The sequence below is a fragment of the Budorcas taxicolor genome, chromosome 1 (assembly GCF_023091745.1).
Source record: "Budorcas taxicolor isolate Tak-1 chromosome 1, Takin1.1, whole genome shotgun sequence".
In the NCBI taxonomy this organism is placed as follows: domain Eukaryota; kingdom Metazoa; phylum Chordata; class Mammalia; order Artiodactyla; family Bovidae; genus Budorcas; species Budorcas taxicolor.
Window position 1 is genome coordinate 161,323,271 of NC_068910.1, and position 25,742 is coordinate 161,349,012.

Below are 25,742 nucleotides of genomic sequence, written 5' to 3' on the forward strand. Positions count from 1 at the left end.
TATATATAATATTACAATGTAAATTAATTTTCAGCTCAGCCTCTACATAACTTACAGAGAATTAGTTGGAATCAAAATAAATGATTTATCTACTGTTTTCAACCACCGACATACAAAAAGTCCCAGAACTACTCCTACCAAAATCCAACACAAAGAAACAATAAACACAAAACTTACCTGGCATGCTCTTCAGGAAGTTTTCTTTGTCGTTGCATATGAAACATTAAATCTCCTCCATTAACATACTCTATAACAAAGAACAATCTAAAACACAGGAGAGAACACGTGAAACCAAGATCCAAAATAAGGCTGTGTTCACGTCTGCAGTTTAAACACTACAGAGACCAGTCACAGTACAGAGAGCTCTACCAGATAAACCCTTAACAAACATTTGAGGAATTTGGTGGAAACAAAGGGTGACTGGAGGAGAAAGCTGTTTAACCACAGAGGATACAAGAAAGTAAACCAGAAAGATAGTAATTTTGTAACTTGCTACTTTCATTCTGGAGTAGTGCCACTTACAATCCAGAACTCCCACCCCACTCCAATTTTAGAATGTGCAATATAAGTCATTTCCAATCGTCATTTAAAGTGAAAGAAGTTAGGATTTACCACCTAATTAAACTCTAGGAAATTTTAAGTCCTAAAACTAGAATTTTGGTGATATTTAAAAGGTTGGATATCTACTTTCTCCTGTCATAATTCTGACTTTTTTTTGGTGTAAAGCAGGTAATTTCCTAATGCTGATCCAACAGGAGTTGCAGGCAATTATAAACACAGTACTGTTGTGTCTCCATGTGATTTCCACTTCAGGAATTACTGTAAAAAAGGTTCTTACTGTATAATATACCAAAATGTTCTTATTGTGTCAAACCCAGGAATCATTCCATTATCTTTCAATCTTACCTGCTTTCTGTCTGAAAGCAAGAATGCAGCCCAACAAGAAAAGGATGATTGGACGCCTGTTCAAAAACATGTTTCTCTGTCTGTACCCAGTCAATATCCTATTTTAAAATATGAAGGAAATTTATGTCAAACTAGAATGACAGTATCAAAACTATGACAAATTTGTTCTTAGTAATTCTATTACCATAAATGCAACTATTGACTAACTGGGCTAAACATCAAAAACATCAATAATCATGAAATAATAATTTATATACAAAGAGAAACTACTACCCAGCAAATCTTTCAATATTATTAAAGAGTCTAGCAAACTTTTACAAAGCTCAAGTACTCTCCCTTGATAATAATATGGTTTGATGTTTATTTTTTTAAATCTAATAATCATCAGACAACTTTAAATATATCTTATATATTAAGCAGTCTAAAGCATGTATTTAGAAAAGCACACTAAAACAGTAAGGCACAAACACTGACATTTTTTCTGATATCATACACTTAAGCCAATGTAATAGTTTAGAGGCAATAAAACATCGTTGTGCTCACCTCATCATCATTGACAAGCTCTTTTTTCACAACTTTCATTGCATAAATACGATCTGTTTTTTTTAATCGCACCAACAGTACTTTAGCATAACTTCCTCTTCCTATTACTCGGAGCAAATCAAAATCCTGAAGACCTAAACTGGAAGAAGCTTTGCCGCTTTCCCTGGTGTTCATTGCCTGTTGAGAACATTTATATCAAAGAGCTATACCTGAAGTATTTTGCATAACACAATATACTTCTAACACCTAGATACACCTGTAAGATTTGTAAATATTTTCTGATTTAAATTATTAATTATTTTCTTGTATCAACCCAAATGATACAATCGCACTACTTAATAGATAGGATAAATTCATGAGTTGAGGTCAGAGGGGTGGTGTTTGGAATGGAGAAGAAGCTGAAACCTGAGAAACTTTAAAAGATGTCTTTAAAAGAATCTGATAACTTTGGGGTATGGAGGCAATGAAGATAGAAGCATAAAAAAAAAAAAAAGACACTAACTTTGGTGACCAGGAGATTGGAGACATCACTGATAGAAAAAGAAAGTGTGCACACAGGATAAGATTGGCAGAGTTGATGAGATAATGAGCTCAGTTTTTCACACTGAAGTTAGAAGTTACAAGTGAGACATCAAGATGAGTCAGCTAGGAGCTTAATGTATGAAAGCTGAGTTAAAACTATACGCAGAAAGCAAGCATGAGGCAGCTCAGCTAATGTAAAACATTCTTATTTACACAATATCAAGGCTCCTTTGGAATGACAGCCCTGTAATTCATTCAGAACCAGAAACTCAGGCTTCTGATTCTTCACAAAGAAGACTAAAGATAATCTTTTATTAGATGCCTGCAAAATTGTCAGCATACAACCAACAGATGTACCCATGAGAATTAAGTGTGAATTCTCTGAAGTGAAGTGTATAAACAAAAGCAAGGAGCAACTTTCAGAAAGATAAACTAGTAAGCACCAATGCAGGGGTGGGGGGGGTATTATGAGAACTGAAGGAGAATGATGATTCAAAAGAAAATGTAGAAATAATAATCTGACTTGGGAAACAAGGATAAATAAAAAGGAGTGAAAAAAACCAGATTAGGGCAGATTAAGAATGCAGAAAATGGTAAAAAAGATAAAACAATGTATAGACTAAGTATGGTTAATAGGAAACCATAAAAGAATCAAATGGAGTGAAGGTAACAGTTTCTTCACATAAACAATAATAAGTCTGAATGAAATGACAGAAGCCAGAAAACAGTGGAATGTCACCTTTTAAAGGGCCTAAACCCCCCTCACTCCCGATGTTCTACAATCCTAAAGCCTGTAAAAATACCCTTCAAAATGAAAGTGAAATAAACACATTTTCAAAAAAACAAAAAATAAAGAAATCCATCACTAGTTGTTCTCACTAAAGGAAACACTGAGTTTTTCAGGAAGAAAGATGATCTCATACGGAAGCAGACACACAGGAAGGACACAGAACAAAAAGAATAAGATGTGGATAAACTAAAGTAAGGACTGACTGTTCAAAAACACTAACACAGACATGCAAAATTTTAAAATAGGACAGAAAAGGCACTAAAGGCAAGAAGTGAGCATGAGTGAATTTAAAGTGCCCTAAGGTCCTTGCATATCCTGGAAAATGGTAAACATATTACTAATAATCTATATTGAACTTAAGTAAGTTAAGGGTGTAAGATGCAATCCCTAGAACAACCAGTAATAAAACAGCAAAAGAATGTCAAACAAACTAAAAGAGATACAAGACACTGAGATAGGAGACTAAATAGGTAACCAACAGATGTGCTTCAAAACAGTGCAGGAGTGAGGGAAGTGAAAGTCGCTTAGTCGTGTCCGACTCTTTTTGACCCCATGGACTACAGCCTGCCAGACGCCTCTGTCCATGAAATTCTCCAGGCCAGAATACTGGAGTGGGTAGCCATTTCCTTCTCCAGGGGATCTTTCCAACCCAGGGATCAAACCCAGGTTTCCCACGTTGCAGGCAGATTCTTTACTGTCTGAGCCACCAGAGAAGCCCAAGAATACTGGAGTGGGTTGCCATTCCCTTCTTCAGGGGATCTTCTGACCCAGGATTGAACATGGGTCTCCTGCCTTTCAGGCAGATTCTTTACCATCTAAGCCAAAGGGGGTGAGAGTAGCTGGTAGACAAAACATGTACAGGCAATTGTTTTAACTGGGTAATGGACACAGGGGGTTGTTATAGTATTCTGTTTACTTTTACTGATACTTGACATTTTCCATAATAAAAAGGTAACCCAGAGTAAAACATAATACACTTATCAAACAATGGAAAGAGAAAAGAAGGAGGCAGTATTCTAGCTTGCTAGTGGTAAGGAACCCGCCTGCCAATGCAGGAGGTGTAAGACATGGGTTTGATCCCTGGGTGGGGAAGATCCCCTGGAGGGCATGGCACCCCACTCCAGTATTCTTGCCTGGAGACTCTCAAGGACAGAGGAGCCAGGTGGGCTACAGTTCGTAGGGTCGCAAAGAGTCGGACACAACTGATGCGACTTAGCACAGCACAACCCAGTATACTAGTTTAAACCTTTCGTGGCCAGAAGTATATAAAGTTGAAAAACCTGAAAAAGAAAGGGATAAACACACTGTGGACACAACTAGAAAAGATTTAAACAGGTTGTTTCTCAGAAGTCAAAGTGGGAGTGAAACGTGTGAGGCATGCTAAATCTTACCGTAAGCTTTTTAAAAAAAATTGGTTATTAAAAAAAATTGGTTATCATTTTAATTCAAAAATTTAAATTAAACTGTTTAAAAAACTGATAAACTGTTTAACCGTCAGAAAAAAGATGGGCAGTTAAGATGTTTAATTATTTATACTTCAAATAAACCATTAGTCCATAAAATGGAAGGATCGAGATTTTAAACAATACTACCAAGTATTTTGAAACACCATTCTTAAGTATATTATAATTTTTAGATTATGCTACCTTAAAATGAAAATAAGTTATCCCACCACACCAGACTATTTAATTTAAATGATTTTAGTAATTTAATTAACAAAGTAAATCAGAATAAAACTCTAAAATCATTAAAAATCATCCCTGTATTTTTCTAGTATGACCTAAAATTTAAGCAAGTCAATCTGTCATGTTTTTAAAGTGTCACGTGTTATTAAAAAGCTGATGACATAATATACCATAAGACTTTAATTATCTTACCTCCTTTTCTTCACCAACTTGGTCCAAACTCTCATGGCTTGAAGGATTATATGGAATTACTAAAAACCCAATCCCAAACATTTAAAAAAAAAAAAAGAAAAACACAGTACACATTAACTAAGTTAATCAAAATTTTTTCATTTAATTTTTCTTACTTTTTATTTTTCAATAATTGTTCATCATTTAAAACTGAATATCTGTCCTATTAATAACAAATTATACATAAATATCAGTTAAATTCTAATCTCTAATGAGGGTAAAGAGAACGAACCAATCAATAGCCACTACTGATTTTAACAAACACTTTTGCTATTTTAAAATATATTTTTCTTCTTTACAAATTCCTTCTAAAAAGGTAACCCTCTAAACCCTATTTAATTATATTAATATGACTGAGACATAGGAGATGGAGGGTCTCTAGTTTAGACTAGATTGGACTCTAGGTTTCTATTCCTTAAAGCAGCTGGGGCCAAAAAGCCTACATTTCATACAACTAGCTTCTTCCATGAAGAAGATGCCACATTCTGCCCTTCTAGAAAAAGTCCCTTTTTCTTGATTCACCCCACATCAGGCTGCCATGTCCCATGTAATTGCTCTCCAAATTTCTCAGAGACATACTAAAGGTTTTGTATCTACTAGACATTTGAACTCACACGATCTTTTTTGAATTTTCTATACAGCATCTCTGTATCTTTTACATCATTTCTTCATCTCATAATAGAGTTTTATTTTAAAATATCACTTGAATAGAGTCAACAGTCCACAAAATCAATATGTCTTCATTATTGGAAAAAAAATAGATTTGGTATATGAAGAGGTCTCAAAGAATTTTATCAGAATTAAAGAAAACAGTCATTTGTTATAGTTTACATAGCTGTCTTTTTAAAATGCCAAACATATATGTTAAATACTGTGATTGATGTTAAATCCCCAAAATATGGTTACTTAGCTTTTATTTGGGAAGAATCTAAATGTCTTTACATTTAGGGGAAAGAGTCACATAAAGAAGTCTTTAGGTGACACTTTGCTAATGAGCAACAGTTTGTGCCACTGTCATTCTTACCTGTCTGTGCATGGTCTGAGTGCATGGATGACTGGTCCATGGGCATCATTGGTTCCTACAATCATTTCCAAAGACACAGTAACTTAGTGGACTCTTTTTAAATATCAATACTTCCATAAATCCAGGAACAATGTCATTTTGATGAGACATAGCATATTAAAATTTAAATTTGAAATGTAACTTAGTAAGGATTATATTACTATATACAATTTATTTTTAATTGTGTTACATGAAACAATACAACATTCCTGTGAATGAGGTGATGTCACATTTTACAGATTGCAGAAAAAAACAAAATTAATTTCAGTCCCTTTTAAATCCTTCTGCATTTATGAACTCATACAAGTCATTCCATTGACTAAGAATACTTAAGAATATATCAGTAATCTGGATAAATTTTTTTCACAATTTCTGGCTTTCTGCTGCTTGTTAAGATTGGCTTTCAACCTCTCTAACCATAAAGCCATTTGTAAACTTATATGAACTAGCTAAATAATGCTACTACCAATGAGCTACCAGTGAAAACCTACTTTCACAATGTCCAGAGTAGGTACTAAGAATAAATATGTTATAATCATTCTAAAACAGTGGTCCCCAACCTTTTTGGCACCAGGGACTGATTTTGTGGAATACAATTTTTTCACAGACCCAGTGTGTGAGGGTTTTGGGATGATTCAAGCTCATTACATTTATTGTGCACTTTATTTCTATTAATATTACATCAGCTCCACCTCAGACCATCAGGCATTAGATCAGGCATTAGGAGCCTGGGGACCCCTGTTTAAAAGATAACTTAGAAAGACAAATGCAGATCTTTTTTAAAATGCTCATCTTTTAATCCAGTAATTCTACTTCTGCAGCCTTAAGGAAATAATAAGATTTATCTACCAGGAATTTCACTATGATTTTCCTTACAGGAAAATTTAGAAAACAATTCAAATGTTCAATCATGGGGAACTGGTTAAATAAATTATGGTAAAGACACAAAAAAATGTGCTTAAAAATGATGAATATATAGGTACAGAAAGATGAACAAAATATATTGTTCAGCAAGAAATATGGGTTAGAAAACAGTAAACACAAAGTCTTATTTTTGTTAAAAAGTATGTAAAAGAACAAGACATAAAAACATTATGTGCTTTTTGATGGATAAACACACCACCTTCTATGAAGTAATCTCAAAACAACTCACAAAAAACCCCAAAATCAGAATCTAATCAAACCTCTTACATTCAACTGTAACACACAGAAAATAAAGAGGACAGGAGAACATTTTAAACATAACCATGAAGAAGCAAGAGAAAGATTCTGAAACACTTTAAATGATAAGACAATTTCTTCTACAATTAAATTGTAAGGGAAAGAGAGAGAGAGGGAAGAATCAGTAAATTTAAAAATATTTTAGATGTATCAGTTAATTGTAAATATGAATTTAATTTAGATCCTGATTCATAATGAAAATTATGAAAACAAAATTACAACATTTATGTGACAACCAAAATTTTGAACATTGGCTGGATGGATATTTGACAACTTCACTGCCCCCTCACAACCCCCTGGTGGATCCAGGCTGAAGAATCCAGTAGTCCAGTGAGTGCACACGCAGAGCAAAAAGAGGAATTTGTTTCAAAATACTACAGGATGAGGGCAGGCTAAATGGGTAGGGGCAGAGATTGGTTGTCAGGTGGTACCTGTTGGAGCTAGATAACTGGTATATGAAAGTTCATTATACTGCTCCATCAGGTCTTATATATGTTTACAAATTTTTTAATATAGAAGGATTTTAAATCTTTATGCATATAAATTTGCATAGCTCTGGAAGAATATGCACCAAATGACCATTATCTTTACATAGTATATTTAATGGAGGATATTTATTTAATTTTTTATTCATCTTTATTCTCTTTTTTCCTATGATGAACACGTTTTAATTTCATATTTAAAATAGAAAGTGACAAATAAAAATTTTAAGTGCAAAAGCTTCCCCATTATCTCACACTTCACATAGCAAACAGGAAGCCTGTGACTCTTCTCACCTGATTCCTGCTTAGTACAGTTGCTACAATAATGGGAGCTTAGACTGAAGAGTAGCTAAAAGAAGAGAAATATAGCTTTTAAAGAATTCTCCTTACATTTTTCTAATTTAGACCAAAGGATTTTACAGCAGGTCAAACAAAGAAGCTAACCATATCCTAAAAACAAATTTGTAGTAATCTAATTCCAAATTCACAATATGTTAACTGGACTCCTAAAGTGTTCCTAGTCACATTCTGTAACAACACTGTTGAGCTTTGATTCCTTAACATTTCCGTTTTAGTCTTAGGTTCTAGCAGAGTTATAAAAAATGCTCTATTAAAGAAAAATCAGACAATGGTGTCTTACCGGTGGCAAAGAATGCCGCCCACATTCAATTGTGACGAGTTTGTGGCACTTCTTATGAACCAGGAGCTTGCAGTTGATACATTTATATCCTTGACGTCCAAGTCCCCAAATTCGGTCAGTGCAGATGGCACAGTGCGCACGCTGGAGAGATTAATTCAACAATATTTTTTTTTAATTAACAAAAAGCACATCATAAACTTTCCCAAGGGTTTGCTCATAGAACAGTGAAATAAGTAGTTTTCTTCTCTAACTCAAATTCCTTCATCATACACAACTTAAAGCCATGATGGTCACAGGAAATAAACAGAAAACAGAGCTTGCTTTAAAGAGACAGTGAAATTTGTAACCATGACGTTTCCTAAGTCCATGGATTTTCAGTCTTCGTATAATTAAGTTCAGAGTAATGAAAATAGGAAAAGTGAATTAAACTTGAAAAACAAGGCAGAAAACCTGTACAAGGACTCTCAAGCAAACACAAACCTTCCAGACTGTTCAGAGGTCAAACATGTCTTATGCAGCAACACCTAAAGTGATGTTTCACTTCAAAACTTTTTAAATATCTCTGCGACCGGCAATTGGAATTTGGGAACCTCAGGTGGTGGCTTCTATTACATTAATGAACTGAGAACTCAGCACAGTTAGAATGGAAATGGAATCCATATATTTGTAGTTGTCAAGAGTACGTAAAAACATGCACTTCTGGAGAGAGGCTGCTTTCAAACCTTGGCTCTGTCACTTACTAGCTGGTTATCTTGGGCAAGTTATTTGACTATTTTGCACCTCGGTTTCTTCATCTCTAAAATGGAAAATAGGGACTCCCCTGGGGGTCCAGTGGTTAAGACTCTGTGCTTCCACTGCAGGGGACATGGGTTTGCTCCCTGGTTGCAGAACTTAAGATCCCTTAAGCTGAGTGGAGCAGTACATGTCAAGCATTCAGAAGAATGCCTGGTACATAGTAAAAACTAGGTTAAGTGTCTGCGATGATCATTTTATAAAACAGAGAAAACTAAAGAAAAAAAAACAATAGTAAACGGTTTGCAAACTAAACCTTGCTTATTTTTTAGCTGTCTTGAGTTATATTCAAAATATCCAGTTTTCTTACAGCTATGGTAATCATATAACTAATCATTCAATCTGGAACATTTTTAAGAGTCACGAGATGCTATTAAAAACTACTTCAAGATAGCAAATGTACTACACCAGGCAAACTGGGAATTACAGGTCACCCGACTGGTGACTCAGACAGTAAAGAATCTGCCTGCAGTGCAGGAGACTCAGGTTCGATTCCTGGGGTGGGAAGATCCCCTGGAGAAGGGAATGGCAACCCACTCCAGTATTCTTGCCTGGAGAATTCCATGGACAGAGGAGCCTGGCAGGCTACAGTCCATGGAGTTGCAAAGAATCGGACGTGACTGAGCAACTAACTCTTTACTTACTCCTTTAGAAGGGAGTAACAGTAGAGAGGAAAAAAACAGATTTCTCAAATGATCAACATTCAGCAAACTAAGGTTTACCCTGTTGAAACGCTTGGCTTGAAAAGTGTGTCCATTTGCACAATAAAGCTTTCTCCAGCGGCGTGCCCCTCGTCGGTAAATGGATTCTAAACAGAGATTAAAAGTTTTTTAAAAAGAGCAAGTGTGATTATAAGTCATTTTATAATAAAGCCTTTGATTTTTTTATGATATTCACTACAAAAAAATATATTGATTAAAAACCTGGAAGTGAAAAAATAAAATAGATTCATCAAGAGATCAGATGAAAATAAAGCCCATGGAGTATAAATATTTGAAAAACTATAACTGCTTTTTTGTTATTTTTTCCCTTTTAATTTTGAAAAAATTGTAAGCCCACAGAGAAGTTGAAAGAATAGAACAATAAATGCCTTCATCTTTCAACTACATTTATCAGTTACAATCACTTTGCCACATTTGCTTTCTTCTCTATTTACACCTACACTTTTTTTCTGAATCATTTAAAAATAAATTGCAGACATCGAAACAGTTCACCTTTAAATATCCAAGTATCCATTGCCTGAGATTAAAGACACTCCCCCTAATTCCATTTGACCACAATACGGTGTCTTAGAAAGTTAACATTAATTCAATAACATCTAATATATAGTTCATATGCAAATTTCCCATTTGCCTGAAAAGTATCTTTCAGTTTTCTTTTTCTCTCCAGGATCCAGTCAAGATTTAGGCATTGCATTTCGTTACTATATCTTTTCTGTCTCTTTAACATATGCTAAACCAATCACTCCGTCTCATTCATTGTTTGTTTTTCATGATGTTGAAAAAGTTTAGGCAGCTGTTTTATCTTAAGTCCTACACTCTGGATTTGTCTGTTTCCTAACTAGACTTAAATTGAATACAGATTTGTAACACTTCCCAGATATTAAATACTTTTGGCAAAAATAACACATAGGCGATGTGTATTTCTTACTACATCACATCAAGAAATTTACAAATGTGAGATTGTTGACTCCTACTAGGTATTCAATCACTCTGTTAAAGACTGTGATGGCTAGTTTTCTTCATTTTAAAAGTACAGTACTGTATAACGAACATTTTGTAACCCCAAGAATATTCTCTTCCACAACAATCTTTCATTCAATGGCTTTTATATTTTTATATACTCTAAATACTTTTCCTAAACAAACGTAAGAATTTCCGTGAGATCAAATCAACTCTACCAGTGTAGTTTTGGTTAAATCAATCACTATTACATATACTTCCTATTTAGTCATTTCACAGTAATAGAAATACTGTGGAGAGTCCATTAGCTTTCTAAACTCATTTTAAAGCAAATATAGCACTGGATCTATTATTTAAAATTAATATAGAATAAAACAGGTAAAATGCTCTGAAACAGAAATCCTGAGAAGCATGTGTGTGCTGTCCACCAGGCTCTTCTGTCTGTGGGACTTTCCAGCCAAGAATACTGGATGGGTTGCCATATCCTCCTCCAGGGGATCTTCCCCACCCAGGGACTGAACCCGTACCTCCTGTGTCTCCTGTACTGGCAGGCAAATTCTTCACCTCTGAGCCACTAATATGTGTGTGTGTTAGTCATGCTTAGTCATGTCCAACTCTTTGGGACCCCAAGGACTGTAGCCTGCCAGGCTCCTTTGTCCATGGAATTCACCAGGCAAGAATACTGGAGTGGGTTGCCATTTCCTTCTCCAGTAGATCTTCCCAACCCAGGGATCAAACCTGGGCCTCCCACATTCCAAGCAGATTCTTAACATTTGAGCCACCAGGGAAACCCTAATACAGAACCTCAAATATGTATGCTTTTATTTTTAATTATTTTTGTTAGGAATAACCAAAGCAGAAAGTTTGTTACTATCTTAAACTAAGAGTATCTTATTTAAGAAACTTTCATCAACTACAACTTGATATATCTCAGATTTAAACATGCTAATGTTGTCTAGGAATTAAAACAGCCAGGAGATCACCTTAACAGTTATCAATTTTCCTTCATGCTCTAGTTTAGTAATATTAATTACACCAAGGAGGAGGATATCAAAATCTCCACCAGCGAATTTTAAAGTGGTAATGTGAGCATGAAATACAGTGAAAAGTTAGGAAATGACATTTTATCTGGGAAGTGTACTACAGACTCATAATAGATTTGGACATGGGGTTGTGCAAGCAAATGACAAGACTTTCAAAACTCTCACCCGGACAAAGAGAGGAGAGCTGCTTTTCCAACACCTCTGTGAAGGCAGCCCACGCTGGCTGTAACCCATCTGCCACTGGAAATCCAGTGAAATACTCCTAGCTGAATCCAAACCTAAATGTTTCACTATTTCTTCAGAGCCCTACCTACTCCTTATATTTCCCCACCTTCCTGTTAAGTTGTTACTGTCGTTCAGTTACTAAGTCATGTGAGATTCTTTGCGACCCCATGGACTGTAGCCCACCAGGCTCTTCTGTCCATGGGGTTTTCCAGGCAAGAATACTGGAGTGGGTTGCCATTTCCTTCTCCAGTCTATAAAGTACACAGCCCCAACTCTATAAACACCTAGTTCTTTAATTTTTCCTTTTTACCAAGTTGCATGAAGAGTTACAGAATTAAAAGTTTAGAGCTATTTCACTTAATAGAAAACAAAATATTTACCACTATTCCTTCTAAAGTCATGGATATGTGCAGAAACCACAAATAAAAATGAGTTCCTTAATATCTATAATCTATAAATTATATCATATATCAAAAGTAATAATGTGATTAAAATCACTGCAGATGATGCTTGCAGCCATGAAATTAAAAGCTACTTATTGCTTGGAAGGAAAGTTATGACGAAACTAGACAGCATATTTAAAAGCAGAGACCTTGCCAACAAAGGTCCGTATAGTCAAGGTTATGGTTTTTCCAGTGGTCATGTATGGATGTGAGAGTTGGACTATAAAGAAAGCTGAGCGCCAAAGAATTGATGCTTTTGAACTGTGGTGTTGGAGAAGACTCTTGACAGTTCCTTGGACTGCAAGGAGATCCAACCAGTCCATCCTAAGGGAAATCGCTCCTGGGTATTCATTGGAAGGACTGATGTTGAAGCTGAAACTCCAACACTTTGGCCACCTGATGCAAAGAGCTGACTCATTTGAAAAGACCCTGATGTTGGGAAAGATTGAAGGCAGGAGGAGAAAAGGACGACAGAGGATGAGATGGTTGGATGGCATCACTGACTCAATGGACATGAGTTAGGGTAAACTCCGGGAGTTGGTGATGGACAGGGAGGCCTGGTGTGCTGCGGTTCATGGGGACACAAAGAGTCGGACACGACTGAGCGACTGAACTGAACTGATATGTAAGTTTGCATTTTCAAATTCCATCAGACTGAAGAGTTGTCTGACTCTTTCAGCTCATCTCATTAATGTTAACCAGTGGATTAGACATTCAAAAGAAAGTCCCATAACGGTCCCTAAGGATTCATGATAAAGTATTTAGAGGTAAAGCGTCATGTCAACTACCTACTCTAAAATGACACAGCAAAAAAAATAAAAATAAGTGTTTGTTGTGTATATACATGTATGTATATGTGTGCACAGATACAGAGATAAAGCAAACATAGAAAATGTTAATAACTGGTGAATCTACATAAAGGATATATGGGTATCTTTGTTTTCAATGTTTCTATGTTTTTTGAACTCTTCCTAAGGTTTGATATATTAATAACCTCAGATATGCAGATGACACCACCCTTATGGCAGAAAGTAAAGAGGAGCTGAAAAGCCTCTTAATGAAAGTGAAAGACGAGAGTGAAAAGGTTGGCTTAAACCTCAACATTTAGAAAACTAAGATCATGGCATCTGGTCCCATCACTTCATGGCGAACAGATGGGGAAACAGTGTCAGACTTTATTTTGAGGGGCTCCAAAATCACTGCAGATGGTGACTGCAGCCATGAAATTAAAAGACACTTACTCCTTGGAAGGAAAGTTATAACCAACCTAGACAGCATATTCAAAAGCAGAGACATGACTTTGCCAACAAAGGTCCGTCTGGTCAAGGTTATGGTTTTTCCAGTACTCATGCATGGATGTAAGAGTTGGACTGTGAAGAAGGCTGAGCGCCGAAGAATTGATGCTTTTGAACTGTGGTGTTGGAGAAGACTCTTGAGAGTCCCTTGGACTGCAAGGAGATCCAACCAGTCCATTCTGAAGGAGATCAGCCCTGGGATTTCTTTGGAAGGACTGATGCTGAAGCTGAAACTCCAGTACTTTGGCCACCTCGTGGAAAGAGTTGACTCATTGGAAAAGACTCTGATGCTGGGAGGGATTGGGGGCAGGAGGAGAAGGGGACGACAGGGGATGAGACGGCTAGATGGCATCACTGACTGGATGGACGTTGAGTCTGAGTAAACTCTGGGAAGTTGGTGATGGACAGGGAGGCCTGGCGTGCTGCGACTCATGGGGTCGCAAAGAGTCAGACACGATTGAGCAACTGAACTGAACTGAACTGAAGGTTTGAAAATTTCCAAAATTAAAAAATAAGAAATGACTTATAATGAACCTAGTTTTCCTTTCAAATGCACAATAGACAATTATCAGTAAGCTGTAATAAAAAGCTGCTTTTTTTTTAACTGCCTGATTTTGATTTAGCAAAAGTAGAGAATTTAGGCAGTATGCTAATATATTCTCAATTAGACTTAAGAACGGAAAAGAAAAGAAATGAATTAAAAGTTCTAGTTCTGATTTCATTTCACTTGTGCCATTTTATCATAAATAACTCTACTCAAAGGTATGATATAGATAAACACTTACTATCTTCCCCTGGACAGGGCATTCCAGGACGTTCTGGTACACAAGGGAATACTGAAAGACAAGAAATTAAAATTAATACAGCATGTTTAAAAACACATAAATTATACAGAATTTTAAATTAAAAAATCATATAAGCTGATTGAAATATGGTCAGTATGATTTTTGGAAGGGATCCATTTTACCAAGGCTATAATGAAAGAAGTTCTTATGAAAGCGACATCCATAAACAATGGACATTAGAAACTCAAATTACTCATTCCTGTCCCTATTACAGCACCAACTAACTTTTTTGTCATAAGAGAAATCATTAACTATTTCCTTAAATCTTTATTGTAGTGACAAATCTTCTAGGGTGAAGAATTAAAATTACAAGATGTATTCAAATATAAACATAGTTTATAAAAGATGGTTTATAAAAACCATAGTTTATAAAAGATATATATACCAAACTTCATTGAAAACCATATCCAAATACGAAAACATAAGCTTTGTCTAAGGAACTACACATTCATAAACATGCTAATTCAAAACATTCTTATAAGGATTATATAATGAAACAGCACATTAATGAACAGTTAGTCAACTCTTTGTGATGCACAAAAAGGACATGGTTCAGAGCACAGAGTATGGGAAGCACAGCTCCTGAAATGTTTTTAAAAGTTGAAATATAAGCTAACTTCTGAAAACAGATCTGTGACACAGCATGAAAAGCAACAACACTTAAACCGTTCAAGACTATGGAGCCATAGTATCTGTAAACATCCACTGTAGTTTTATTCTAGAAAGAGACGACCAAAGAATGACTTCGAAAGTTCTTCCAGGATCTCAATAAATTAGAGTATAAAACCTTTGGGAGTCACTATGTCAAATTCCTAAGGGAGACAAAAATCAAACGATTGTTTTTTAAGAAAACACACTGTAAAGGAAAGTACAAAGGAATAACAACAAAGTAATGAAATGAGTCACTACACTGAAGGGAGATGTGTTTTTGTTTCCAGTTTTAAAGAGTTTCCTAGGTTTGGTCTCCTAAGGCTCCCAAAAATGTTACATGAAATACTACTAATGTATTACAATTATATTAATCATATTAACTGGGTTCTACATGACATAAAAAAATTGAGGGGCAGGATGGCAGAATGAAAAGAACAGGTTTGGGATGAAACTATCTGGATATACAACCCAGGTCTACAGTGTACCAGTTATGTGATGGCTGAGGTTCAGTCTCTCTATACCACTGCCCACCTCTGAGGCTTGTTAACGTATAACACATTAAAGTTTATGATAACTATGTAAACAGTTTCATGGTTAACCCATAAACAAAAGAAAGAACATTTAAGATATCTTACTTCTAGAAATCATTATTGAATATATTACAGAACTGCAAGAAGATGACAGGTTCTGCTGGGCACTCAATTCTTAAATTGTATGCTAAAACTTTGCTGCGAAACACTGATATGATCAGTTTAATATCCAGGAAGGCATACATAAATAAGAAATTTCCCAAGATTACACGAAGAGTAAGAAATGACTACTTCTTACCATGAATCAACAGTTCAGAATCCTTGTTTAGCTCATAAAGCCTAAAGGCTTCTTCTAACTCCAACTGAGATGATACTGTACATGGGTCTCCTACAAAATATAAAAGGAAAAGTAAAGCTCATATTTTAAATCCTCTAAATGTGATTAGTAAATAATTTCTACTATATAAAATCTTGAGAAACAATTACATACACACAGAGAAATATTTAACAAGGACAACTGTTTAGATATTTATTTAGACAATTCTGTTCTCTGAGGCAGGTAATGTAACTTCCATTCCTATTTCTACAAAATATTAAATGAGGCTCATAGATACAAACTTCATATATATATAACCATTTAATTCTTAACAATGTTTATATTCAAAATATAGCAAATCAAATCTACCCTGACCACATTTTAGATTGTCACTGCAATATGATTAATGGCCAGGGATAATTTACTTGTTTCTTTAAAAGAGGAAGTGAAAATGATTTTATCAACACATGAGGTCTCTCATCATTTTGTCAAATTTATTGTTCACTAGACAGCCTTCTCAAGAGGCTCACAGAAAGAAGAACAACTACTAAAGTATTCTGGACTGAAGAGCGCTCCTGCTTGATTGCTTTTAAATGTCTGTTCAGTTCAGTCGCTCAGTTGTGTCCGACTCTTTGTGATCCCATGGACTGCAGCACGCCAGGCTTCCCTGTCCTTCACCAACGCCCAGAGCTCGCTCAGACTCATGTCCATTGAGTTGATGATGCCATCCAACCATCTCATCCTCTGTCATCCCCTTCTCCTCCCCTTCTCCTCCTGCCTTCAATCTTTTCCAGCATTGGTTTTTTCCAATGAGTCAGTTCTTCACATAAGGTGGCCAAAGTATTGGAGTTTCAGCTTCAGCATCAGTCCTTCCAGTGAATATTCAGGACTGATATCCTTCAGAACTGACTGGTTTCATCTCCTTGAGGTCCAAGGGACTCTCAAGAGTCCTCCCCAACATCACAGTTCAAAAGCATCAATTCTTCGGCGCTCAGCTTTCTTTATAGTCCAACTCTCACATCTATACACGACTACTGGAAAAACCATAGGTTTGACTAGATGGACCTTTGGTCAGCAAAGTAATGTCTCTGCTTTTCAATATACTGTCTAGGTTTGTCATAGCTTTTCTTCAAAAGAGCAAGCGTCTTTTAATTTCATGGCTGCAGTTACCATCTGCAGTAATTTTGGAGACCAAAAAAATAGTCTGTCACTGTTTCCATTGTTTCCCCATCTATTTGCCATGAAGTGATGGGACTGGATGCCATGATCTTTGTTTTTTGAATGTTGGGTTGTAAGCAAGTTTTTTCACTGGTGTTATCAATCACCTAGAGCCAGACATCCTGGAATGTGAAGTCAGGTGGGCCTTAGGGAGCATCACCACAAACAAAGCTAGTGGAAGTGATGGAATTCCAGCTGAGCTATTTCAAATCCTAAAAGATAATGCTGTTAAAAGTGCTGCACTCAATATGCCAGCAATTTGGAAAACTCAGCAGTGGCCACAGGACTGGAAAAGGTCAGTTTTCATTCCAATCCCAAAGAAAGGCAATACCATTGAATGTTCAAACTACCACACAATTGCACTCATCTTACATGCTAGCAGAATAATGCTGAAAATTCTGCAAGTGAGGCTTCAACAGTACATGAACCATGAACTTCCAGATGTTCAAGCTGGATTTAGAAAAGGCAGAAGAACCAGAGATCAGATCGCCAACATCTGTTGAATCATCAAAAAAGCAAGAGAGTTCCAGAAAAAATATCTACTTCTGCTTTATTGACTACTCCAAAGCCTTTGACTGTGTGGGTCACAGCAAACTGTGGAAAATTCTTAAAGAGATGGGAATACAAGACCACCTTACCTGCCTCCTGAGGAATCTGTATGCAGGTCAAGAAGCAACAATTAGAACCAGACATGGAACAAAGGACCAGTTCCAGATTGGGAAAGGAGTACATCAAGGCTGCATATGGTCACTCTGCTTATTTAACTTACTTGCTGAGTACATCACGCATAATGCTGGATCATCATGCATAATGAATTACAAGATTGGAATCAAGATTGCTGACAGTAATATCAATAACCTCAGATATGCAAATGAAACCACCCTTATAGCAGAGAGGGAAGAGGAACTAAAGAGCGTCTTAATAAAAGTGAGAGGAGTGCTCGCTTCGGCAGCACATATACTAAAATTGGAACGATACAGAGAAGATTAGCATGGCCCCTGCGCAAGGATGACACACAAATTCGTGAAGCGTTCCATATTTTTAAAAATATACAAGCAACTTATGCAGCCCAATTCCAGAAAAATAAACGACCCAATCAAAAAATGGGCCAAAGAACTAAATAGACATTTCTCCAAAGAAGACATACGGATGGCTAACAAACACATGAAAAGATGCTCAACATCACTCATTATTAGAGAAATGCAAATCAAAACCACAATGAGGTACCACTTCACACCAGTCAGAATGGCTGTGATCCAAAAATCTGCAAGCAATAAATGCTGGAGAGGGTGTGGAGAAAAGGGAACCCTCCTACACTGTTGGTGGGAATGCAAACTAGTACAGCCACTATGGAGAACAGTGTGGAGATTCCTTAAAAAATTGCAAATAGAGCTGCCTTATGACCCAGCAATCCCACTGCTGGGCACACACACTGAGGAAACCAGAATTGAAAGAGACACATGTACCCCAATGTTCATCACAGCGCTGTTTATAATAGCCAGGACATGGAAACAACCTAGATGTCCATCAGCAGATGAATGGATAAGAAAGCTGTGGTACATACACACAATGGAGTATTACTCAGCCGTTAAAAAGAATTCATTTGAATCAGTTCTGATGAGATGGATGAAACTGGAGCCGATTATACAGAGTGAAGTAAGCCAGAAAGAAAAACACCAATACAGTATACTAACACATATATATGGAATTTAGAAAGATGGCAATGACGACCCTGTATGCAAGACAGCAAAAAAGACACAGGTGTGTATAACGGACTTTTGGACTCAGAGGGAGAGGGAGAGGGTGGGATGATTTGGGAGAATGGCATTCTAACATGTATACTATCATGTAAGAATCGAATCGCCAGTCTATGTCTGACGCATGATACAGCATGCTTGGGGCTGGTGCATGGGGATGACCCAGAGAGATGTTATAGGGAGGGAGGTGGGAGGGGGGGTTCATGTTTGGGAACGCATGTAAGAATTAAAGATTTTAAAATTAAAAAAAATAAAAAATTTTATAAATAAATAAATAAATAAAAGTGAAAGGTAAATGCACAGTTTAGTAAACTTACACACAGAGAGGGGAAGGAAGAAATAGCTCCCTTAGTCAACCAGCCAAAGAACTGAATCATCCTTGGAAATTAATGAGATGGCACATCCCCATGCATCATGGCATTCCTCAATGAAAAAGTCATTTTGAATATAGGTGGGGCCTGACCTGGGTTCTGCATGCTGCCATTATTTTGCTCATTCCTGTGGCTACACCAAGACATGCTATCAACCCTGTTCAAACCTCAGTCACTCACAGCAAGGACCAGTCTACGACCTGAGAGAGAAAAATGAAGTGATCTCCTTTCCTTCTGACTCAAAGAAACGAGTGCCCCTGTTCTTTTCTCCAACTTGGCCACTGAATCCCTCCTTCCTTTTATCTTTTCTAGCAGTTATTCCACTAGTCCTCCCCAGTTTCACTGTTATTTTTTCTTTCCTTCCACTAGCTCTTCTCAGGCAAAGCCAGGTTTGAGCCTCCTTCTCAAATATCTCTCTGCTGCCCAGTGTGCCATTCATTCTGTAGCCACAATGTAGTCTCAAGAGGAAACTGCAAAGTAAGCTGGAAGTGGTGAGCAAGAAGCAGCAGAAGAGGGATAGGGTCTTTGAATTTTGACTTCATACTTTTATATTTTTTAAATTATAGGTTTATACTCTTTTAGAGTTATTAGTAACAACTTTTCTTACTATAAAGAGTGACCCACCCTGCTTTCTCTATGTCCCTATCTTCCAAGCATTCCTCCCAATTTTGCTATCAGGTTTTAGTCCAAACACTACTAAAACGGCTATATCTAAGGTCATTAAAGCAGCTGCGGAAATCAATGGCATGTTTTGTCCTTACTCTCATTGACCTCGGTATACCATCTAACGAAGTTACCCGCTGACTGTTATAGAAACTCTGTCTCTGGGTTTCTAAAACACCATTCTCCTGGCTTACCAACTCTTCTTTTAACTTTTTAGTTTGGAAATTTTCAAACGTATTACAAAATCCTGTCCCACCTGCAGTACTCACTCACTTACTCCCCTCCACCATATCATTCTGAGCAAATCCCTCTAATTCTAGAAAAAATTTTCTTAATGTATTCACAGTATCATTATAAACCCATAAAAACTGACAACATAAAATATCCAATCATAACACTAATCGAAACCCCATCTCAAAAAAACCCCCTTCCAATTAAATAGTAATCACTCCCCATTACCCCACAACCTCTCCTCCAACTGTCAGACCTAGGCAACCAGTGATTGATTACTGTCCGTCTCTACAGCTGTGCCTTCTCTGGACATTTCTTATTAGTGGAATCACAAAATATGTGGTCTTTTATGTCTACATATTTTTGCTTAGAATGTTTTCAAGGTTCATCTGTGTTGGTGAGGATGCAGAGAAACTGGAATCCTCATCCCCTGCTAGTAGGAATGTAGAATGGTACTGCTGCTTTGGAAAATAGTTTGATAGTTCCTCAAAAACTTGAACACAGTTACCATATGACACAGCAATTCCACTCCTAGATATGTATCCAAGAGATATGAAAACATATGTCCACACAAAAAGTGGTAACCAAATATTAATAGCAACATTACCGGGAGAAATATCAATAACCTCAGATATGCAGATGACACCACCCTTATGACAGAAAGTGAAGAGGAACTAAAAAGCCTCTTGATGAAAGTGAAAGAGGGGAGCGAAAAAGTTGGCTTAAAGCTCAACATTCAGAAAACGAAGATCATGGCATCCGGTCCCATCACTTTGTGGGAAATAGATGGGGAAACAGTAGAAACAGCGTCAGACTTTATTTTGGGGGGCTCCAAAATCACTGCAGATCGTGACTGCAGCCATGAAATAAAAAGACGCTTACTCCTTGGAAGAAAAGTTATGACCAATCTAGATAGTATATTCAAAAGCAGAGACATTACTTTGCCGACTAAGGTCCGTCTAGTCAAGGCTATGGTTTTTCCTGTGGTCATGTATGGATGTGAGAGTTGGACTGTGAAGAAGGCTGAGTGCCGAAAAATTGATGCTTTTGAACCGTGGTGTTGGAGAAGACTCTTGAGAGTCCCCTGGACTGCAAGGAGATCCAACCAGTCCATTCTGAAGGAGATCAGCCCTGGGATTTCTTTGGAAGGAATGATGCTAAAGCTGAAGCTCCAGTACTTTGGCCACCTCATGCGAAGAGTTGACTCATTGGAAAAGACTCTGATGCTGGGAGGGATTGGGGGCAGGAGGAGAAGGGGACGACAGAGGATGAGATGGCTGGATGGCATCACGGACTCAATGGACGTGAGTCTGAGCGAACTCCGGGAGATGATGATGGACAGGGAGGCCTGGTGTGCTGCAATTCATGGGGTCACAAAGAGTCAGACACGACTAAGCGACTGAACTGAACTGAACTCATAATAGCCAAAGAATGGAAATAACCCAAATGTCGACCAATTGATGAATGGATAAATAAAATGTGGTATTCATACAACAATGAACTATTAACCAGTCATTAAAAAAGGATAAAGTATTGATACTTTATATATCATGTCTAAATTAGGCAAATCTGTAGAAACAAGAAGTAGATTAGTGGTTATCTAGGTCTGGGAACTCTAGGGGAAGGAGCTTGGGGAAGACAGTAACTGCTCATGAGCGTGGAGTTTCTTATTTGAGTGATGAAAATGTTATAAAATTGATTGTGGTGATGGCTGCACAACTTTCTGCACAAATACAGGAAAAAACACTGAATTGTACATTTTAAATGATAAATTATTTCTCACTAAAGCTGTTAAAAAAATTTAGTGTAGCATTTTTATAAAAGTGAGTCCAATAACAAGTTAATATTTCAGTCCAAAAGCAAAGTTTGTGTTCACTTGTCTCAAAGAACTAAAGTAATTCTTTTATACAGACTCACTGTCTCAGTTATTCAAATTTCTCCTAATCTGCCATACACATGAAAGTGAAAGTCGTATAATTATATTCCATTTTAAATATAGGTTTAAAAACATAACCTGCTTCTACAGAAGCATATTTAAGTGCAGGTCAAAGTTTAAAAAATAGAAAAGCAACATAAAAGAGAGTAAGAAAATGTCACATTTCAGTAAGTACGCAAATTATTCTTCCAGGTAGACAAATCAGCCAGTTTTAAAAAAATGAAAAACAAACCAGTTGACTAAATTAATTCCAAATAATGAAATAGTCAAAGAATTGTAGAAACAGAATGAATCTGAAACATAATTAATGCTTCATTTCTAATTTTCCAGGTGAGGGAACTGAGATAAATATATAGATATACATATCTCTATATAATACAGATAAATCATATATAATAAATTATGTTCTTAGGAAATGCCTGAGTTCTTATGAAAGGCCTTTAAAAAGCATCAAAAATCTCCCAAAGAGATGTCCTATTGTGCTTCATACACAGATTTTCTCCCAGACTCCAAATCCCGTCACTCTTACGTGATTTCAGCAAAGCTACTTCTTTGAGCTTTCATTTTCTCCTATGTTAAAACAAGGGCTATTACCTGTATTGCAAGGACAATGGGAAAACTAAAGATCTTATATTAAAAGTGACTCATAGAATGCTTAGTTCATTATAGGTGTGGCTTTTATTAATGCACCTTGATTAAAAGCCATGAGTGGAATTAATCATTTTTAAAGGTAAAATAACCATATTTTTAAAAATCAGTCTTTCCCTTCTGCTAGACAGTTTTCTTGCTATGCCAGTATCTGCTTGCTGTTGGTTGAAATCTAAGCCAGGTCAAGTACCTGTTTTCAGTATGTACCTAGTGATGGATGCTTTTGAATAACCGCAAGGAAGTGTGAAAGTAAGAGTTAATCACTGACACTGTGTATACTCAAATCTATTTTGTTTTTATTGGATTGAATGTATTTGGTTCAGGTATTACCTTTTCAGGCCAGCTGCTTAATGCCTGATAAAGCAGGACATGTAACTCAGAAGTAAAACATTCCATGCATAGCCATCATGAAACAAAGATGAGACAGAAAGCTATTTTCCAAGGCCCACTCAGTTACTAAAGTCCAAATTTATATCCTAAAACAGGCAAACACCTAGAGTGAGATCAGCTCAATTTAATGAATTTCAGCATAATAAAATCTATGTATTAGTCAGCAGGCCTGGCCTTTTTTCAGTGCATATACATTTCCTTTTCACCTATAAAAACAAAGAAATTAGATCAGGGAAGCTCAAAGTGTTTGGTAAATATGCAAGATTCAATTATTTATGAGGTAACTTCACGAGGTATAGAACATGACACAGGAATATAACACTAGCTATATTAGATATTTTAGCATATTGCTGAATTCAGTGCCACACATCTGGAAGAACCAGCATAGCCTAAAACCAAAGTTGGCAACCTTTAATACTTGCCTGAGATAGCACCACCACACTTTTCTTAATCTTGGAGCCTGCCATAGATTCACAGATTCACTCACTCTTCCCACCAAGATGTTACTACCGCTCTCCCCCTCACCCCTCGCTTCTGAATACTGGGTTCAAGACACTGTATGCCACTTATGAAAGTCATGGCACTCCCTACTCTAAATGGCTACACTGCTTAAAATGTAGACTTGCAAAAATTTTCCAAGAATACTATGGTATTTAGGTGGTCATGCTTTCACTATTAGGCCCAGTCACAGATATTAACAGATTTCTGGTTTCTTGCTTCCTTTTTCTGGGAGGTAGAAACCAGTGGTTTCAGAAGTATGTACTATCCTATCAAGCTACACACCCTCAACTTCCACTTCTGGAGAAGATAAACTAACAAGAACTGGATTTAACCCTCCACCTAAAACAAAAGAAAAGTTAGACAAAATTAATGACAAAAAAGTGGTTCAAGATATTGGAAATCAAGCAATGAAGGATCAGCTATTTCCAAGTAACTTAAAATGCATCCCAGAACAAAGATGAGAAACTTTCATACAAACACAAACATATTCAACATCCAACAGGGCAAAAGTTCACAATGTCCAGAATCTGATAAACTAAAACCACGCATGTGAAGAAGCAGTAAAATATGACCCATAACAGGAGAAAGATCAATTGGAAGTGACCCCAAACTGACAGCAATAAAAGAACCTGAAGACAAGGACATTAAAAGTTATTATATCTAAAAGGTTCAGAAGCAAAGCATGATAAGTATACATGGAAGATATTTTTAAAAAACCCAAATTTAATGTCTAGAAATAATGCTACAATGTCTGATATGAAACATGCTTTAGAGGGAATAAGTGGCAGATTAGATATCATAGGAGAAAAGACTGATGAACTTAAAAACACAGCAATAGAACTACATAAAATGAAATGCAGAAAAAAAGACTGAAAAAGGAAAAAAAAAAGAGCATCAGTGAGCTTTATCACAAGTTGAAAAAGCCTACTATACATGTAACTGGAGTCCCTGAAAGAGGAACCTGGCCAAAATGTTTCCAAATTTGATGACAACTATAAATCCATGGATCCAAGTAGATCAACTATACAAAATGTATACAAGACAAGGAACACAGAGAAAACTAAACGAAGGCCTATAATTATCAAACTGCTTCATCCAGCAATAAAGAGAAAGATCTTAAAAGCAGTCAAAGAGACACATTACATACAGAGAAACACAGGTAAAGACAACATCAGATTCTGCATCAGAAACAATGCAAGCAGTATGAAACAGCGTACTGAGTGGAAAAAAAAAAATTATCAACCTACAATTTACCCAGCAAAATTATTTTTCAAAACCAAAGGTGATCTGGAGGCAAATTCATAGAGAAATTTATTGAGACAGAAAGGCAAATTCATAGAGAGAGGAAGTATAAGAGAGGTTATTACCAGGAACTGGAGGAGGAGAGTTATTGCTTGATGGATATAAAGGTTTTGTTTGCGATGATTAAAAAGTTCTGGAAGTGAGTAGTGAGAACGGTTGCATGACACTCTGCAATGGCACTGAACTGTACACTTTAAAAAGGTCAAACGGTAAAATTTTATATTATATACAGTTTGGCACAATTTTTAAAAAAGGAATATACTAGAATAGACCTCAAGCCATAAGGCCTAGGAAAAAAGAGGGGGAGGAGAGTTTCAAAATACATGCTGAATAACACCACTGATATGAATTTAAAAGCCTATAAAGGGAATTCCCTGGCAGTCCAGTAGCTAAGGCTCAGCACTTTCACTGCCAGGGGTGGGGGGTTAGGAGGGTGGGGCCAGGTTCAATGCTTGGTCAGGAAACCAAGATCATTCAAAGTGTGCAACCTGGTCAAGAAAAATTAAATTAAATTAAAAAACAAAAGTACATAAAAGTACTATACTTTGTCTCATATATATATACTAATGAAAGATTAGTGGTTGCTTGAGGATGGCAGGATAGGAGTAAGAAAACTGTTTAGACTATAAACATATTCTATGATAGCAGCTGCCTCTTAGAGAGGGAAGGAAGCCAATGCATTGGAGATGGGGATGCCAACAAGGACACACGCTCCCAGAGACCAGAGCATGTCTGGAAGCCCTGGTGCCCTACTGGGCTCCTATGTCCTTTCTTGTTCAACTCTCAACACATCTCCACTCCACCACTCCAAGGGGTTTCT

The 25,742-nt window shown here is 36.7% G+C and overlaps 1 protein-coding gene and 1 non-coding gene across 2 annotated transcripts in view; one reads left to right on the forward strand and one right to left on the reverse strand.

The window, feature by feature from the left end:
- The window catches only part of PRKCI (protein kinase C iota), a 67,434-nt gene that overhangs the window by 15,978 nt on the left and 25,714 nt on the right, over window positions 1-25,742 (reverse strand). The window contains exons 3-11 of the mRNA XM_052639269.1: window positions 15,888-15,977; window positions 14,349-14,399; window positions 9,598-9,683; window positions 8,084-8,224; window positions 5,702-5,756; window positions 4,639-4,697; window positions 1,450-1,626; window positions 907-1,004; window positions 178-264 (exon numbers count right to left, since the gene is read on the reverse strand). Coding sequence (XP_052495229.1) covers window positions 178-264; window positions 907-1,004; window positions 1,450-1,626; window positions 4,639-4,697; window positions 5,702-5,756; window positions 8,084-8,224; window positions 9,598-9,683; window positions 14,349-14,399; window positions 15,888-15,977 — 844 coding nt within the window. The remainder of the gene's footprint in view (window positions 1-177; window positions 265-906; window positions 1,005-1,449; window positions 1,627-4,638; window positions 4,698-5,701; window positions 5,757-8,083; window positions 8,225-9,597; window positions 9,684-14,348; window positions 14,400-15,887; window positions 15,978-25,742) is intronic.
- LOC128058660 (U6 spliceosomal RNA) lies at window positions 18,060-18,166 on the forward strand. Its single transcript, XR_008200509.1, has one exon. It is a non-coding gene; the product is annotated as a U6 spliceosomal RNA (small nuclear RNA).